The sequence below is a fragment of the Microtus ochrogaster genome, linkage group LG2, assembly GCF_000317375.1.
Source record: "Microtus ochrogaster isolate Prairie Vole_2 linkage group LG2, MicOch1.0, whole genome shotgun sequence".
NCBI lineage: Eukaryota > Metazoa > Chordata > Mammalia > Rodentia > Cricetidae > Microtus > Microtus ochrogaster.
The window spans coordinates 41,902,386-41,922,680 of record NC_022028.1 but is presented as its reverse complement, the minus strand read 5'-3'; the positions used below and the strand labels follow the sequence as shown (position 1 = coordinate 41,922,680).

General features: G+C 39.9%; 1 protein-coding gene across 1 annotated transcript in view; it reads left to right on the top strand.

Annotated features, from left to right (window-relative positions):
• The first annotated feature begins 685 nt into the window (after positions 1-685).
• The window catches only part of Phyhipl (phytanoyl-CoA 2-hydroxylase interacting protein like), a 35,116-nt gene continuing 15,506 nt past the window's right edge, over positions 686-20,295 (top strand). Inside the window, exon 1 of the mRNA XM_005360156.3 lies at positions 686-1,008. Coding sequence (XP_005360213.1) covers positions 906-1,008 — 103 coding nt within the window. The 5' untranslated portion in view covers positions 686-905. The remainder of the gene's footprint in view (positions 1,009-20,295) is intronic.

The following is a 20,295-nucleotide window of genomic DNA, read 5'->3' as shown; positions in this document are numbered from 1 at the left end:
CAGGTGGCGGCTCATTTCTCACAGCAGGGCCTCGTGAGGCGCGCAGAGCCGGGCTAGACAGGGAACAGGGACCCTGAGTGACCCAGGCCTCAGTTTCCCAATCTGTGGTCCACAACCAACCTGCAGGCGGGCGCGCTCGCCTCATCGCAGCATGGGTGGGCAGTCCGGCTCTGCCTGGCATTGTGAAAGCTAGCCAAGTCGCCATCGCCAGGCGAGTGAGCGCCAGACCCGCCGAGCAGCTTCCCACGGCCCGTGCTCGCCGTGGCGCGCTCGCTCCGCTGTCCTTCGCTTCCAGAGCGTGGCGGCGCGGGCTGCGACGCCTGGGAAGCCGAGGGCGCGCGTGCGCGCGGCAGGCGGGAACGGGGGGCTCGGAGGGAGGCCGCCCGGCGCGCGTGCATGCGCGAGCGTGCCAAGGACCCGGGGTACGGTCGGCGCGCCCGCAGGTGGGCGCGGGTGCGCGCGCCACAGGGAGAGGCAGGTTTGAGCGCGCGCGCGTGTGCTCGGCTGGCTAGGTGCGGGGGGGTCTGTTCAGGGCGCGTGTGCGCGGCAGGCAGGGGGCGGGGTCTGCGCGCGGTAGGCGGAGGGGGCGGGGCGCGTGTGCGGGCAGGTAGGCGCGTGTCCACCCCCAGTTCCCCCTCCCGTGCGCGTGCGTGCGTGCGCGTGCGCGGCCCTCCCTCCAGCCGAGAGCGCGCTCCTCCCGCGCTCGCGCCGGCCGGCGTTCAGTCTCAGAGCCGCGCACTCGGAGGAGCTCCTGCCGCCGCCGTCGCTGTCGCCGCCCGCCGTCTCCGTCGCCTCGGGCCGCGACTCCCGACCGGAGGTTTAGCTCGCCCCTCAGCCGTCTCAGGCCTTTCCCGCCCTTTGCCCCGCCGGCCGCCGGCGCCTGGCTTCGACGCGGGGTCGCGAAGATGGAGGTGCCGCGCCTGGACCATGCCCTCAGCAGCCCCAGCAGCCCCTGTGAGGAGATCAAGAACCTCAGCCTGGAGGCCATCCAGCTGTGCGACCGCGATGGTGAGGCACGGTGACATCGGCGGGAGACAAAAGGACGCGGGCGGAGGGGGTCCGGTCCGGTCCGTGGGAAAGGGCGCCTCTCGGGTCCGCGGGAGAAGGCTGCCGGGGGAGAGGGCTCCGAGGCTCGGGTCCGTGGGAGAGGGGCTTCATTGGGAAGAGGGAGCCGTTCGGATCCGCGGGAGAGGGCTCCGCTGTGGAGAGGGCGCCTCTCGGGTCCGCGGCCCGGTGCTGCCTATTTCTGCAGCAGGCAGGTCCTGGATCTCCCGGCACAACCGCCACCGCAAAGGCTAGATAGGTCTCCCTGACCAGAAACTTCTCCATTCCGGTGCAAACCTCCTACCCCGGCAAGTGTCTACCTGGGGTGAGCCTCGTAGTGTTTTAGTCGGCGGGCGGAAAAGCTGCGTTTCAGCACCAAGGACAGATACTAGATACCTGGCTCTGGGCAGCGAGCGATTCTGAGAATGAAAAAAAAAAAAAAAAAAAAAAAAAAAAAAAAAAAATCTGTGCAGGACTGGGTCCTCTACATGTGCTGGGATTCAGTGTGTGTGGAGCACGTACCATTGTGTGTTGATGTGTCGGTACTCTATTGTTAAAGTTGGCAGCCTCCGGAAAAAATATGATTGATCACAGGTCCGAGTGTTAAAGTGCAGTGTGGGCCCAGAGCAGTGTGCTGGACTTGTTGGAAGATCAGTGTTGTTGCAGTGATTTGGAATAAACTTCATTTGTAAAGAAGTCGTCTGATTGCTGATTGGCCAGATAATTGTAAAATTCTGCATATAACACAGTTGAAAATCAGTTGACATGGAAACACTTGACTATCATTGAAATTTTGTTTAACTGTATGTGAATAATGGCTATTAAGCGCTTTAAAGAAAAGTTATGAGAGATATTATTTGGTATACAGTAAGATCATAATATTTAACATCGTAACCCGTATAGGAAACAAAGATCTTGTTTTTTAAGGCATTTAAATGCTAATAACCGGTTTAGGCGTTGATATTTTAAACATTTAGGTAGCATGAGAGCTAAAGTCCTGTTTACTAATACATTTGTTATTGTTAATATGAATTTATTTTTAATAATTTTGAAACCAAAATTCAAACGCTTTGAACCCAACAAACCTTAGCTTCTAAGAGAGATGTAGTGTGAGTAAATAAATATTATGGTAAAGGCTACTTATATTTCCTTTATCGGTAGGTAACATTAGTAATGTTACCTTCCTAAACTGCAGCTATTTTTATTTTCTCAGATTGATTTTAGAGGTGAAAGTAGCTTTGATATTTATTTAGTTCGGTGCTCATTTGAATAGTAAGTGGGACTATAACTCAGTATTGTTCCTCCAACTTCAGTAATATCGGTGTTTTAAATGGCATTCACTGTGTTCATTATAGCTTTTAGGGAAATATTTGTTTAATGAAGTTCAGAGTCACTAATGTACGGTGTACAAGTTAACGCTGCTTTTACTATAGTCTGTTCTAGAATAGTAGCTCTTCGGGTCCATTTTTAGCATCTCGGTTGATATTATTAATCCTGCGAAGTGACCAAATTATGTAACATTTAATTGAGGGAGATGCTGGGATCAAACAATAGCTATGACAATTATTATTTGTAGTCCTCTGATGGATTTATGCTGGACTAATCAGGTTTCATTTTGTAAAATAATGGAAACCAAGCAATACAAAGAACCATGCCATGGAAAATGTGTAAAAAAATGGAGAAATTCCATAGAGAGGTTGTCAAATGCTTGTCTCCCTCTCCTCTTTGTGACCCTGTTCCAGTATATGGCAATTTCTAATCAGTTAGTTGACTTCATGAGAATAACTTATAGGGAATGACACTTTTTGTAGTACAGTTGTGTAATATGCTGTACTAAATCTGTTAACTAGACCCTCATTAGCACAGTTTCCTATTGAGATACTACAGCTCCCTGCCCTTCGCTCACATCCCCCCCACCCCTTCAGATCTCACTGCTTCACTTCCATCAACATATGAAGTAGAAAGGCAAGGTTATGGCAGCATTTGTAGCTGAAGGTATATTTTTACTTTAGGTCCATAGAGCTGTAGTTTTATTTTATGATCATGGGGTATATTGCTTTGTTTGTGGTTTACTTTTTAATCATTTCACTTTGCTCTTGTTAATTTGGTAAGAAATGGAATTAAACCCCTTGGAAATGCAATAGATATTTCTAGTAGGGTTGCTAATGTGCTTTCCTTTCTACCTGCAGATGTTTAGAATTGTATCATGTTGTGTGAAGCACAAGCTATGGCTCCTGGTGTATAAACTACCTGTCTCTCATTTCTTTGGCTCTCCTCTTTTATCCTTCGTCTGTTGCTGGTCTTCCTATAAACTGTAGTTTATGCTGATTGATAGCATCTTCTCACACTATTTCCTTTTATTTCTTTATTTTGCAAAAAAAGTTAGTAAACTTGGAAGAATATCAGAGTTCAAATAGTCATGCATTGGGTTTTTAATAAAGCCAAAGGGTTCCTGTAAATACACATGCGTATTACCTTGTGAGTAGTCTTTCCCAGGCATGTCTGCTTTGTTGCTTGTATGTAGTTCCTGCCTGAGTGCTAATCACTGTAGTTCAGAATGAGGATTTTAGACAGGATTCTATTAGGAAACTATTGGAATGAGCAGAGTAGCTCTGCAGGCTTCTGTTAATCCCCCAAGCAGGCAAGCACTTCTTCTCCTAGCTCTAGAGTGCTCTGGTGCGCTCATTATTGAATACAGCATGTTGCTTCACAATGATTTTTTTAATGGAAAGGAAGACATCCGGTTTTATCTGAAAATATTAGAAAGATGGGAATCCATTTTTAGTTTGTTTCTTCCTATAACTGCATGAGGTGCCTACCCTCCTGTGACAAGAAAAAAAAAATAGCTCACTGATCCTTATACAAAATTCTGTATCAGTTCTGAATTTCATTGTCTTTTTATTACACACATATGTACTCCTCTATTGTTGTTATAGAGAAGTAGGAAAGACTGATTTTTTTATAATGTTAACACATGCCCCCCCCCAAGCTTTCTGTCTTTAACAGTCATTATCTCTCTGAATAGGTCGTTTTGTGGCTGTCTAGATTTGGTGTATGGGGTTTATTATGCTTCTTAACAAGTGAACACAACTTGAGGAAACTACAGTTTCTTTGTATTTGTAGTTCTGTGGAGAAAGGGAAGGGGGTTCTTCTTTATATATTCAAAATATAGATTCCTTTAAGAAATGTTATTTACTTAAGTTTTAGAAGGAGCTGAAACATTCTTTTCTATGCTTTGGATATGTGACTTAATAACATCATAACACTAGGAGCTTAAAGTAATCCAAATGAATAATGGCACAGTCCACATTAGATACCCTGGGTAACACCTCTGGAGCAAGCAAATGCCTGAAAAGAACACCTGTGACATGCGCCTTTAATGTCTCAATCACATGAAATGTGAGATAATCATGGCTCAGTCCCACTGATGTGCAGTATGGAATAGCAGTAATACCATTGCAGATCAGATGGCCAGATTAGCGTGTTGGCTCTTGACAGACCTGTAACCTTGGGCAAGTTACTTAACCTGTTTTAGCCCAAGGCACCCTCATGAAAAATAGGCATGGTAAAAATCTTATATGATTTTTGAAATGTAGATTGAAGTATTATATAGCATCAGCCACAATTCTTATTGCAAAATGGAGAAAAATTCTTGGGAGTGGAATGTTAATCTTCTTTATAACTCTTAAATTGAATGTACTATTTTTTTAACCTCTTTTTTGTAGCCAATATTTGTATCCCTGTTAGTAATTCAGTTGTGTGCTGTTTAGAAAAGCATTTCATGAGGAATTATTCTGAATAAGTTCTGAATCTTAAGAGGAAATTGAAGAGAATGACAGCGGCAGTATTCTGACCCACTGCTCAGCAACCATCCCAACTTGTCACTCATAGTCCTAGAAGCTGTTCTGAGCTTCTAGTTCACATCTGTAGCTACTTCCCTGTGCCTTGTGACCTGGACACACACTTTGAACAAGTGTCTGCCTCAGCTCCCCCTGCCCTTGCTTGACAATATTTTTCTTCGTACCCTTTTCTAACAGCTGCTCTGCTCTGTGTCCTATGTCTCTGTATTCATTTCTTTGCCTCAGATACCACGGTGAGGGTGCTCTAAATTTTCATTAGTGAGCAAAGAACTACATGACTAAATAAAAGCAAAAGAAGCAGACAAGAGCAAGAAAACCATCCGCTATGTTAAACCAACTCTTACTCTTGCTGGGAGCTCTATTCAGTTTCTGTAGAAGACCAAGAAGTTTTAGAGGGAAAGTCTCATCAAAGGCTATGTGAACAGACTCCCTCCAGTGGCAGAATGACTGTGTGGCCTCAGCAGTAACTGCACTTGACTGGTTGCCCAGGCAGACCTCTCAGAGAGTCACTCCGGGCAAAACACTGTAGATGACCATCAGGTCACTTGGCTTATCTTCACTAATATTTCTCACTCATTTGTCCCATCTTGCTTTTTCTCTAACTTGAGTGAGTCTGCTCCCACTTACTCTTATCTTTATATTACCTTCTGTAATAACAGCAGTTGGTTGCCTTGCTAAAATAAGCAAATACTTTAGTTTCTAAATTCACTTCTCTGCCTTTAGTCAGAGTTTCAAATTTTACCTTTTGCCTTGTTGAATACATCTTTTCCTTGGGTTTATTTTCTATTTCTGTTCAATTTCTAAGACTCTCTTAATTCATTATTATTTGAATTATCTTCTTACTGTGCTAATATATATGTACCTCATTTTGTAACTATTTGAAATATTTTATTACTTCAAGACTATAACTATTCTACTGTCTCACTGAGTAGAATATGTTGTACATACACAGCTGAGGAGAAAAGTCAGCATTTGTAAAGATTGTAGCAGAAGTATGTAGCAAAGCAGGAACATCGGGGGTCAAATGCACAGAGAGTTGAGCATGCTCTACTTCCAGGTGTCAGAACACAGGGCGTTGGCAGGGTGGAGGGTGCACAACAGACCTCAGGACTGAATTCCAGACAGAGTGGAATGTGATCGGGAATAACTAGAATTCTTTGTCTGGAAAGTTGAACATCAGAATTATTGACAAGGAGGAAAGCATGAGGAAAAGCAAATATTTGGAGGCATCTTGATAACTTCAGTTTTTCACACTGAAGATTTTAGGTCTCACGTACATCCAGGTATGCCCTACATCCTTTTCAAGAAGAACTTCTCTACTTCATAGACATTGTATCACTAGAGTAGTACTATCTACTATCGAATGCATACATATTCTCTTAGGGCCATCATTTTGTCCATCCATACTACTCAGAATAGTTCAGACTTTCTAATTGAATTGTCTTACTGAGAAGAATGTGGATTTTTTTGTTTTTGTTTTGTTTGTTTGTTTATTTGTTTTGGTTTTTTGAGGCAGAGTTTCTCTCTAATTTTGGAGCCTGACCTGGAACTACCTCTTATAGATCAAGCTGGCCTTGAACTCACAGAGATCTACCTGACTCTGTACCCCGAGTGCTGGGATTAAAAGTATATGCATCACTGCTTGGCTAAGAAGGATGTATTTTATACATATATCTTTAAGAAGAAAAAACTGGTGTTGGGAAGTTTCTAGCAGAGAACGTATAGTCTAATGATAGAAGTTTTAAGGTGTTACTTTATAAAAACAAGCTCTTTGCTGCTTAAGAGGGGATAGTGAAATAGAGGTACTTTTGCCCATCTACATAAAGATAGTGTTAGAATCTTCAGCTGCTTATTACTATAAAGAAGAAAAGAGCATTTGTGCTAAATGGAACTTGAGGAAACCACTTGGAAACGTATGGCACAGGCTCTTCTCTGAAAAGGAGTTCTAGAATGGGGAGAATAAGTGCTCATGGAAACCACCTGTGTCATTAGGGAGACCAGAACTTATGTGGAAGAAAGAGGTCTGGATTTGACATCAGTTTCAGAGTGGTCCCTCAGGAGTTTAGTTGTATTTCACTCCTTGAAGGAAAAAGTGAACACAGTCCAGAGGAGGCCAAAATTGGATCCCAAAGATGAACTAAATCTTCAGTCTAGGTATGTTAAAAATGCTGACGGGACTCCAGTAGTTCAAACTTGCTTCATAGCTATGGTGGAGCAAAGGGCATCTCAATTGGATTTGTAGCTAGTTTGCCATTTTAATGAACATTTGAACTATGGTTGTGGTTCATTTGCTGCTCTGGAGATTTGATGTATGTACTCTTGGCAATAGTGGTTGTGGCAACTTCTATGAATACATCTGTTCTTTGTTTTCTATAGCACACAGGATTTGCTACCTACAAGTAGAACAGAAGGTGCCTTACTAGTCATATGCCTTTAAAGATGAGACATACATGGTGGTGCACACCTTTAATCCAGGCACTCGAGAGGCAGAAGCTGGTGGATCTCTGTGAGTTCAAGGCCAGCCTGGTCTACAAGAGCTAGTTCCAGGACTGGCTCCTAAACTACAGAGAAACCTTGTCTCAAAAACCAAAACCAAAAACATGAGGCATGCACAATTTTACCTTTACTTTGATTTTAATGGAGTCTTGTTTCATCCTCCAAGAGGAGAATGCCAATGAATTTCTCAGTCTTTAAAATCTTTTTTTTTATTTTTTTATTTTTTTTTTTTAGTCTTTAAAATCTTAAAAGCTAGTGACTAAATCCAATAAGAACCAAGATAATCTTGTACATTTATTATGGAACCAGTTCATATGATTATGTCTATGATGTTAAACTAGGAGTTAGTTATCATGGTCCTTGAGCCAGATCCCCAAACCTGCCACCTGTTGATATATGTAAAAACATACTGGAACACACATGCCCATTTTATCTAACTGTAGTAATTTATGCTTATAAATTTATTTTCATATTATCAGTGGCTACTGTGTTCCTAGAGCAGAGGTAACTGGCTGTGACAGACCACTTAGCTCACAAAACCTTTAAAATAGTTACCTTTTGAGCCTTCACTAAAGTATACACTAATGCCTACTATAAAAGACACTGTGGCTGAAGTCTATACTATAAAGACTCAGAGCTAACCCCTCCTGCCAGGATAAAGATGTAGAAAGCTTGTGAAAGAAAATTGTAGATTGGCATGACTTTTGCATATTATCAAAGTTTTGAGACTATGTACATCATATCCATAGGAAGTCAGTGTAGAAAGTTAGTCCTTTGTGGGGTTGCTCCAAGATCGATGACCCTGTAGGTCCTTGTGTCTGAGCTTAGGAGGCGATGTTTCTATGTGCAGGCATTTTCAGGTAAACTTACAATTCTATGAATATGTTTTTAAGGGTCAGAGGTGGTATAAACTCTGAAGCCATGTAGATTTATACTAATAAGTATTAACTAAGATTTATACATATCATATTCTGTTAAAAGAGTAGTTGAGCCAGGCATGGTGAGACATGTCTATCACTGTAGAGCTTGGGAGGTAGAGGCTAGAGGGTCAGGAATTCAAGGCCAGCCTGAAGTACAAGAGATCTGGTCGCTTTGAACATGCTTTAATTCTCTCTCATAATGACTTCAGCCGCTATTTTGCTGCCAAGTTCTGGAACTTGTCAGAGACCATGCAATTGTTTTGAAAAATATTTTCTTATAAAATGAAGGAAAGCTTGTCAATTTTCATTGCTACAGTCTAAATCCTGCCCCTCCAAAGACTGACTTTCTTTAGCTTTAGTAGCAATTTCTGAAATCTTATAGCAGATAGCTGCCAGTGTGGTCAGTAACAGCGGAAAAATTAGCTCTACTAATTAACAGATAGCTGACATTTTAAACTAAATTGGTCTCAGTATATCCATGTTAAACTTGGTTAATAGTTCTTGTTCTTTTTAATCTAGAAATGCATTTTAATTTTATGATCACCCATACTTCATCAAGGTAATTAAAAGGGTAGCTATACTTCAGACTTAACTTCATTCCTAGTATAATTGTACACGACACAAAACTCATCCTAATCCCTTAGTGTGTCGAATTTGTTCGCTGAGAGTAAGGAACAAATAGAGACACATGAACCTAGACTAAAAAGAACTGAATGCTGCCCAAAATCTATTTGAAATTTCACTTGAGCTTATATTTTCCCATACCTGAATATAAGCTATAGCAGATAGAGCCCAATCTTCGTAATTGCTGTGCAGTAAACCAAGTTTTCTCTTTGATGTCTACTCAAAATCAGGTACTGCAGCCCAATTTGATATGTGCTATTTGTGACCCAATAATAACTCTTAATGACAAAGAAAGCTAAATGATAATGTTTGCTGATCCCTTAATCATCTCTGTCCTAAAAAAAAAAAGTTTAAATCTCTTGTCAGTGGGTCTGGTTCTCAAAATGTATGCCGTGGACAACCTGTCAGAACACACCTCACTCCCTGAGTGATCTAGGGTGGAGACCACTAATTTGTTTTTTAAAACACATTTCCATATGTGTTACTCTTAGTAATCTAGTATCTACACCCGAGAAGCAGTGCTCTGAGGAGTATGACCAAATGGTTTCTAAGGTAGGGGAGTGATATTAGTCAATGTTGCATTGCTCTAAGGGAGTACCACAACCACAGGGATTTGTAAAGAAAACTGGTTTATTTAACACCATAGTTTTGGTGATGGAAACCTTACACAGCATAGTGCTGGATCTGGTCAGTGTTCCCCTGTTTTTATCACCTCATGGCACATGGCATCCTGATAAGAGACCCAGTATTGGGGCGAGGGGAGGAGAAAGAAAGAACATAGCAAGACACAAGACAGGAAACGAGGGAGAGACCAGGGAGGTCATTATAACAACCCTCCTACATGGACTAACTAGGGCCCAAAATTACCTTAATATTCCCTGGGGCAGTGACCTCGGTGACCTAGTGACCTCTCACTAGGTCCCACCTCTTAAAAGGTCCCACCATCTCTTTTACATTTAATTTGTTTATTTATTGATGTATTTATTTATTTTTGTGACTGTGGGTATATGTAATGGTGCGTATGTGAAGGTCTGGGGACACCTTTGAGAATTAGTTCCCTCCTCTGTCATGTGGATCCAAAGGACTGAACTCTGGTCATCAGCCTTGGTGGCAAGTGAATTTACCTGCCTAGCAATTTAATTGGTTCCACCATCACTTACTAATACTGCAATGTGGTCCACACTCCCAACACATGAACTTTTCTTAGGGGACAAACTATGCCCAAACCTTTAGAGAAGAGTCAGTAATCCCCCCCACCCCTGCCAATTAATCAACATTCAAGGCAAACATTTGCGAGCTTTGTGATTATACTTAAAGGGTGATATATGAAATGGGTTGATGATGGCTAAATGTGCTAGACTGGGGGTTAGATATCTTGACACAAGTGAATAAGACAGGAATGGTTTAGTGAAGGGGATCTAAAAGGATAAGCTTGGTAATAAGTCATCAACGTCATTTCTGGACAAGTTGGGCTTGAAATGCCTGTGATACATATATAAAAAGAAACATCTGGAAGAAAGGCTACTAGAAATATTTATCTGATTCTCATAGGAAGAGAGTTGGAGGACAATTAGGGAAATTTGGTAGTCTTTTCCAAACTGCTTAGTTGCTCTCTGTCTTCTTTCATAGCGTTGCTTTCTGTCTGTTAGTCAGTGTTGATAACTCATTGTGGGAGTGATAGGATCAGGAGCTGGTGCCTGCTTGGTTGGCTGGTTTGTCATCTACAAGCTTATGATATAGTTGTTTTCTAAAGGTACTGCTGTGGAGCTGTTAGCATGGAAACAATTCCTTGCTTTTAAATGGTAAGGTTTTCATGTTTGCTATGGAAGGTACTAGATACTTTTTTCTTTCTTAACAATATAGTTTGCTTTGAGGAAAATATTCATTCATAAAACAAATGAAATGTTGAACCTCAGATTCGCAGAAAAATAATGACAGTGGAGGCTAAAGAGAAACTAAAATGTTTGCCTGATTTGAAGTTTGTATTTGAACATATATTTCTAAGATATCCTTTTGACCTTGAACTCTCAATTTTAATGTTCAATGGGACATTTGTTTAGTGCCAGTGTCAACAAAATATCTTTCTACACTTCGATTTTGTACTTACAAATTATTTTAAAATAAATCTTTCCATCTATTTAACAGACATCTTTTTATATAACATTTTGTGCATCATTGGTGGGGCCTTTGGACCTATTATTATGTGTTGACTTCTGGGTGCAACTTACCTTTTTCTAGGACTTCATACTTTAAAAGACCTTTCAAAGTTGTTTTAAAATGAGTAACAAAAAAAAAAGAAGGAAGTTCAATTGACCAGAAACCATTGATTTTGGAAATTAATATTTAAACCTCTTGCTTTGCTAAAGCTTTACTCATAAAACTCTAATGATACAATTTACAGCAATAAAATTTGAAATAATGATAACTCATCAGGTACAGGGCAGCCACTTCTAGTCAATCATGTTTCATACTGTGTTGTAGTTGTGTGTTTCCCCCACACACTCTTTACAGTCTCCCAGACACTTCTCAGGGTTCCTCTGGGTCCACCGGCAAACGTTTCCTGTGAAATCTCCTTCATAGTCTAAGGACTTTTTTCCAGACTGCTTTGTCTATGGTTTAATACTTTCCCATCTTAATTTTTTGACATGTGAAGACCACTTAAGATCCATTTTCATCTAACATTTTAATGGTGATCTTAAACATGTTTCTTGGTACACATTCACTAGGCTATTTACACAGATAATTTATGTCTTTACTTACCTTCATTATTCTTTAAAATGCAGATTACTTTAAGGTCAGAAATCTGAAACATAAATTTATGAAATACATCAATCATGGAACAATTATTTTCCCTAAAAGTGTGTTCTCTCTCAGTGCTTCAGAGGAATTCCTCAGAAATGCAAAATAGCAATGACATGCAATGCCAGCAGGTTACTAATGCCTATTACTGGTTACTCATTCTCTAGTATTAAAAGAAGAAACTCCATGTGACTTGTCCCCTGACTCCTACTCCAGCCTTATTTCTTACTATTCTTCTTAACTGCTTCTATTTTTTATTTCCTTTAATAGTCCAACATAATCTTTGAGAATATTAAGAAAAACAAACCTCTTACTTAAAAGATAGTTTTGAATCTAGCCAAGTTATACACACTTGTAATCTCAAGGCTCATGAAGTTTAGGTAAGAGGATTCTGAAGTCAAGATTATCCTGAGCTAACTAGCAAGTTTCAGCGAGCCCAAGCTACATAGTGAGATTCTGTATACCTATTAATAAATGAATAGATAGATGAGTTTTTTATGTTGTAAAACCAATGGGACATGAGAGGAAATAGATTTTTTTTCAAAAAAGAGAGAGAGAGCACTGAAAGTAAAGCATTAAAGACAGATCCAACCTTCATGTAGGAAGGAATTGAGGTTCTAGAAATTAACCTGAATTTGTGATTGAAGTATAAATTTTATGGATGGTGCATCTCAGAACAGAATACTAGATTTGGGAGTAATTTGAAGGAGAACAATTAAAAGCAACATTTCAAATTATTTCAGAATTGAGATGTCTTCGAAGCCCAACAGGATATGTAGCAAGTGGCAGTCACACTGCCTTTTTTCCTTCCTTCCTTCCTTCCTTCCTTCCTTCCTTCTTTCCTTCCTTCCTTCTTGCTTTCTTTCTTTTTTTTTTTTCAAGACAGGGTTTCTCTGTAGCTTTGGAGCCTGTAACTCACAGCAATCCTGCCTGCCTCTGTGTTGGGATTAAAGGAATGCACCACCACCACCCCATGCTGCATTTCTATAATTGCTGAAGATCTATTGTTGTTTCTCAAGGGTAGCATTTATCAGGATACAGTCTTCAGCAGACTTCTGAGAAACATGAACTTTTGGTGTGGCAAAGTTGTCAAGCACGGAAGGAGTAGGTGCCAGAGGAAAAGATCTCATACCTAATTCTAAAACAATCTCACCTAATTATTACCTACCTGATTCTAAAACAATCTATGACCAAGACCCATGTAACCAAAAAGGTTACCAAAGAAAAGCATACGAGTTTATTGAGTAGCTCCTTTGTACAATATAGGGCTTTTAGAAATGAAGACGTAAGAAAATAGGGAAAACTGTGTGTATTTCATGTTAGTGTGATGATGAAATATAGCATTGTAGAGGGGATTGGGCAAGGGGGTAGAAGTTGAGCACTGAAGTTTGCTTGTTCTGAGTCTTCTCTGGGCCCTCAGAGATAACGATGTTCTTTCCTTCTAGATATAGGGAGGATAGTTCAGGAATGAGTCTTATAACCTTAGGAAGAATGTCAGAATTTTCCATGCAGGTAAATTCTTCATGGGTTACATCAGATGTTCGCTCCAGTACAAGTGTACACAAAGTAGCACGTCCTGAGCCCCCATCAGAAGAAAGACAGAGAACTGAGAAGGAGCTGTGACTGCCATTTGACAAGGGGTTATTTGTTGCAGTCTTAGAGGCTAAGTTTGACTGAGCTTAAGAGTTAGTAAGAATAAAAGAAAAAAATAAAAATGTACTGAGAAATTTGGATATAAAGGGAAGCAACTAAGTTATCTGGAAAAAATATGTAGCAGTAAGGGCTTCACATTTGCATGTATATTCATGTGCATGTTACTAGACGGTGATACACAATTGTAGAAGAATGAACCACAGTAGACACTGTGGTTCTACACTTGTCTCCAATCTACTGATGAGCAGCCAACAATTACGCATGTCTGCTGAATGTATAAGTCACAGTCTTCTGTCAGGTAAAAGGGTTTTATATATATAAAAAAAGAATAAAGCATTAGTCTGGGGGTGAGACTAACTTAAATTGTATATATTTACCATTACAGTTTAAAAGCAATGTGTGTTTATATTATGTTGGCAAGGCGTGGACTTGTGATAGTTAATCTTAACTGTCAACTTGTCTGCATTTAGAATCACTCAGGAGACAGACGTCTAGACCCGTGTATGAGGGTTAACTGAGGAGGGAAGCCTAGTGGTAAATGCGGGTGTCTCGTCCCTGTGTAGGACTGAGTAGGAGGGAGGGAAGAGAACGTGGCGAGCACCAGCACTCAGCATTCTCTGCTTCCTGACTGTGGGTGGGCACAGTGTGACTGACACCTCATGCTCCTGCTGCTCTGTGATGGACTACATCTCCTTAGAGAGTGAGCCAAAAATAAGCACATGTCCCCCTCCTCTTGTCTCTTGTGAGGTATCTGGTCACAGTGACTAGAAAAGTAATGTACAGATTTTCTCTGGAAGAGCTACTTTTGCCTTTCCATAACCTTTAGTTGGCAGGTGATATTATACTGATGTGGGATTCCCTTCTGTATGAATATGTTTTATTACCATTGATTAATAAAGAATTGGCTTTAGGCCTATGGCAGGGCAGAATAAAACCAGGTGGGAAATCTGAACATTGATGAGAGAAAGTAGGCTTAGTCAAAGAGATGCCATGTAGCTGCTGAAGGATACAGACTCTAGGACTTTACCTGGTAAGCCATAGCCTGTGGCAATGCACAGAATAATAGAAATGGGTTAAGATGTCAGAGTTAATTAATAAGAATTTTAAGCTAATAGGTCAAACAGTGTTTTAATTAATATAGTTTCTGTGTGATTATTTCGGGTCTGGGCGGCTGGGAAACAAATGAGCAGTCTCTGCCTACAGTATACTGTATTACCGTTTACAAAAACATATTATCTCCTGTGTTTGTTTTGTAACTGAGATACCTTTTCACTATCACCTAAGAAGGGAATTTGAAATTATGGGAGAATAAAATATCTATTCTTATTTAGTAAGGTAGATGTCATTGACCTTATCAATTTCATGACAGTTCTCTGAGCAAGCCTCATTTTTAAAAGAAAACACATCAGAGTGCAGTATCGCCTCGTTTACATGCCTGCATGGTGAACACTGGAAAAATATAAAATAACATTATTTGTCAACAACAGTACTTAAATGTTTTAAGATGCAGGTTTAATTTTTTTCTAGGGCAGAAAGATGTACATCCTCATTTTCCCTATAGTAGACAGTTGTGGTTTTTACATCAAAAAGCATCTTCCCTTGGACAGTTGTGGTTTTTGTATCAAGAAGCCCCTTCCCTTGGAGTGTCTCAGTTATTTCTGTACATTCTGATCTCTGTGATTAGTATGCTGCTGGTGTACATTGCATTTTAAAACATTTTATATAGTTATCTCACAATGAACAAGTAAATATGGAGAACAGCTATCCAAAATGTGGTACACAGTGATTTATAAATCATTCAATCAAAAAATAATAAATGCACCCATAAGGATTCATAAACAGTACATAAGAAAGAATAAATGTAAGTTGAGTTTTCCTGCATAGATATAATAGCATTTCGTTACACCTGTCTCATTCAAGCCTTGGTTCTTTTTAAAGACGGTTATGATACAAACACTTAGTCTTTTATACCCAGGAACCCAAGTATGCTGCCAGTGTCAACTTTTGACTCAGAGAAAACTTACATTGTGTTCAGTCATTGTTACTTTGCTGTTGACAAACCACAGAAGACAAAGTCCTGACTTTAACCTACGTCTCATTTGTGCAGGTACCAGTACTCTGAGTTATCTAAGCCCTCAGCTCAGGATTGTTAACTAGCTGGTTGCTCTTAGAATAACATATTTGGCTTTTATGCCAGTTTTTTGGCATCAAAAAAGTTATGAAACATCTTTGTATGTACCCCATTTCTTCATTTATTAGAATGTAGATGTTAATACTTGTCATAAACTTCCCTAAGAACTAAAAACAGGGTTGGAGAGATGGCTCAATGGTTAAAAGCACTTGCTGCTCTTGTAGAGGACCCGAGTTCAGTTCCCAACACCCACAATGGGTAGCTCACAACTACATGTAACTCAATTCTAGGGGACCCAACACCCTCTTCTGGTCTTGGTGGGTACCTGATCATGTGTGATACTAACACAGGGACACATATACACATTTTTAAAAGTGTATGTTAAGGATTTAGACTATTCCCTTGCTAGTGTAAATGCTCATAAGTTTTTCTAATACTGAAAGTCTCTGGTCTGATGTTATATTTAAATATTTATTGTGGTTAACTGAGAACCTACTTACACTTTAATTTACCTAGATAGTGGGAGAGCCTTAATTAAAATTATCAGCTGTTTTTTCATATCAAATTATCTCTTTTATTACAAATATCTGTTGAACTTTAGAAGAACTGTTCCTGTTTCATGTTACCATCTGTCAGAGGCTTTCCATCTTTACACACTGAATTGTTTTTAATACTTTCCAGTTATGACACAGACTGAAAAAAATTACTCGCCTTGAAACACATTTAGTACTATGATCTTTTATCATTTGTGGTTTTGATTTTACAAAGAAAGGGAAGAAGAAGCCAGTACATTTTATTTTTTCTTTCCCTTGAACCTATGTACATATATTTTCAGTTATCTAACTTCAAGGTTAAAAGAGGTCTCCTTTTCTTTCCTCTTTTTTTCCAACTTGGTATGTATGTGGGGAGGGGTGTGTGCATACATGCTTTCATTTGTTGTATGTTTACTATTCTTCAGTTCAACTTTAGGGACACTGATCCATATTTGCTTTAAAACTTCTTAGATAATTTGACTGAGATCTAACACCAGGTAGGGCTATTAGAAATGAGCTCATGAGTAGGAATGTGAAGGGTTAACCATGCACCACTTTCTATGCCAGTGAAACCAGAAATTTGTGTTTCTGCTGTAGACTGAAAAACCCATGTGGCACGTGAGGATCAGCCCTGTGGGATAAACAGGTTTTCTTGGCTTTTCATACAATCTTAACGTTTTAAACTAAGGAGCATAGTATAGTAACTGCATTGAACCTCTTCTCACTTCTGATTCTTGGGCTTCTGAGTTTGATGATAGCCACACTCCCCTGCTTTGACCTCATAGGCTGCCGTTCAGAAAGCAGAGGTTTGCTTTTTGTTTGTTTTTGTTTGTTTGTTTGTTTTTATAAAAAGCAGGTGTCAGAGTATTCCCTGCTTAACTGTCTAAGACTGTGACAGCTGGCTTCCCATGTCCTCCGCTGTAAACCCTAACCCTACAGGAATAGTGGCTATGACCCAGGGCTGTGTTTTTATAATTTATGATTTTAAGATTGAAAACTAGAATGAAATATTATTTGGATCATAACTACTGTATACTTGCTTCTCAAAAAATATTATTTATTTGGATGTAAAACTATTATTAGAAATGCATATTACAGGCACTAAAAGCCTAGATACAAAGGGAACTGCGTGATGAAGAACAGCGTAAATGTGAGGTGTATAGAAAAGAAGAACAGTGTGACATGCCATATACAAGTGAAGCTTGAAACATCCTACTTGTGTATGTAGCAAGCAGCACAGCACACTCTGAGCTCAAAGGAAACCTTGAGGACAGCACTCGGAGATGTTCTGCAACAGGATTCTGTTGGCAAAGAATAAGGGGAAATGTCTATTTAAGAGAGAAGCGTGAAATTAAATTTAGAGATTATTCACACATAAATATAACACCAAAACTAAGAAATATAAGTCTCTTTTAGCACAAGGATTTGCTAAAAAGTTCTTGGATATATTCAGACACAAACAAATTTCAAGAAAATGTGATTTCAAAAGAAATAAATCATTAAAGATTACTAGGGGTATTGACAGCCTCCGTATGTTAGCAAAGTTATATATTAATTAGACCAAGTTGGGGGAGTAGAGTTTTAATCATTTCCTTTTAAATGAATGTAAGTTGAACCAGCTAACATGGTGTAATACAATCCAGAAGTTATGTTTCTCATATGTGGGTTATTACCTCATTCTATCCTGGCTGGCCTATGAAGAAACAGAACTTAGAGAATCCGAAGATACTTACCCAAGGTCACACATCTCCATCTGTCTTCCTAGTAGGCATGCACTTAACCATTCTGTAATTAACAGTTGGGCACTTCTGCAAGTGTGATGCAACTATCAGCACAGAGAAGCAGCTTAGGCACTAGCATAATGGAAATTTGTAATCTGCGATGGCTGATTAGAAGTAGCAAAACAAGTACCCAATTGAAAATGTTGTATACATAATAAGTAAATAAATCTTTAAAAAAAAAAAGTTGGGCCGGGCGGTGGTGGCGCACGCCTTTAGTCCCAGCACTCTGGAGGCAGAGGCAGGCGGATCTCTGTGAGTTCGAGACCAGCCTGGTCTACAGAGCTAGTTCCAGGACAGGCTCCAAAGCCACAGAGAAACCCTGTCTCGAAAAAGCAAAAGAAAAAAAAAAGAAAATGAAATTGCAAAGTTTATATTGTCCTTTGCCTTGAATGTGAGGGCTGCTTGGATGCGTTTAGCTCCTGCCCCTGAACTCTTTTAGCCAGATTTGGCCATCTAATTTTAATTATGGTGTCAGTAATCCCAGGGCTAGGTTTAAACAGGAACATAAAGGCGAGACTCCCCCAGAATATTGCTTTTTGTTAGTCACATGGAACTATATTAAATTATGTATTTAACATAAAGCAATAAAAAATACATTTTAATTGTTTTTGAAGGAAATGTAAATTTTGCTATTATACATTATTTTGATATTTTCAAATATACAGAGAAGTTGTAACTGCTCTGTTCTAAAAGCATGTCTGGCAACTCCTCAGGTGGTGCAGATGGAACTATCTCCTGCCGGTCAGGATTTGAGTCCAACCTTTCCTATATTAGCATCCAGAAATAAGGTGTATCTTCGGGGATGCTTTCTGGTCCATAATTACAATAATGTTGTTGGATTCTCATTCCTACTTCTCTCCATACAGCTATGTCTAAGGTCCTACACTGGGAAAACCGAGGGTATATCTCCTCTATGAATTCTAAAAATCCTTGTATCTGATGCTGCTGCACTCTCTCCTTTGTCTTTGAATATATCTTCAATCAACTGCATAGCCATTTGATTGTTTTTCCTTGTTTTATATTTTTATATTTACAAATTTTACTCCCGATATTACTGTCCTGTTTTGTTATCTAAGCACACATTACTCACGTATCCACTGATTTTTTTTTCTTGCAGGTTTCTCACATCTGGTCACTCCCTCCTTGTTTTTTGGGGTTTGCAGATCAGCCTCATGTTCTCCTCTGTCCTTTCTCTGGTTTTTCTCAGGGTTCAGTGGTCATCATTTACTGTCTCTCTCATGCTTCTTGTTCTTTCTCTGGCTTTTTGGGGGGTTTAGTGGTCAGCACCACATTCTCTTTTGTACTTCTTGTTCTTTTTTTGGCTTTTTTCAGGGTTCAGTGGTCAGCATCACGTTCTCTTTTGTACTTGTTCCTTCTCTGGCTTTTCTCGGTGGTCAGTGGTCAGCCCCAAGTTGGGCGCTATTATGTCAGAGCCCATAGGCCCCAACATAGAAACTATTTTTCCCCAACTCAACCGGTACAGAGGCATGAGAAATAATGAGACACAGTTCACACAGCCATCTCAGAAGGGTATCTCAGGCTTTATCCATCCTGAAGATTACCCATTTTTATTATACCAAACACCTTTTATCCCCCAGGTAAACCAAGGTGAATACTCATTAATATTCTCTTTCTGGGAGAGGCAGGGCTAGCGAAACACCTACAACTTAAGTCACCAGCTTTGGAAACAACACCTCTCCCCAGGCAATCTACATTTTAACAACGGAGAAGGAGCCATACATCCTGGCCTTTGTTAGATGGCTATCTTGTTTGACAGAATTGTAGCTGTCTTGAAAATTAAGTATGGCCAGAGTGCCCGCCTATAAATATTTTGTACAAAATATGGGCCCATATCCATTGTGTAAATGTACCACATTTTCCTTATCCATTCTTTGGTCGAAGGGCATTTAGATTGTTTCCAGGTTCTAGCTATGACAAACAATGCTGCTATGAACATAGTTGAGCACATGTCCTTGTGGCATGGTTGAGCATCTATTAGACATATACCCAAAAGTGGTATTACTAAGTCTTGAGGAAGGTTGTAGGAATGTAGATACTTATTAGTGAACAAACATGCATGGGTTTCTGGCTCTTCCAGCCATTCAGAGACCCTAGAAATAGTAATATTTTAACAGAGATAGCCACACCTACAACTTGGGTTTTACACTCTGCCTGCCATTCTCTACTAAACTAAACCATAGCTCTTAGAGAAGTGATTGATTTCTGTACTTCCACAGAAAAATAGAACATAGGCTAGAATACCTTGCTGATAGAAAAAGGTGAGAATTCATGTCTGCTGCTCTAAAAAAGTTCCTGAACCTGGGTATCTGTATAATGGAAATGTATCACTCCCAATATTAGAGGGTAAAGTGTACAGTCAAGGTACTACTAGTAGGTTCCATACCTGTTAGGGCTTCTTTATGACTTAAGATGGTTCTTTGTTGCTGCACCCTT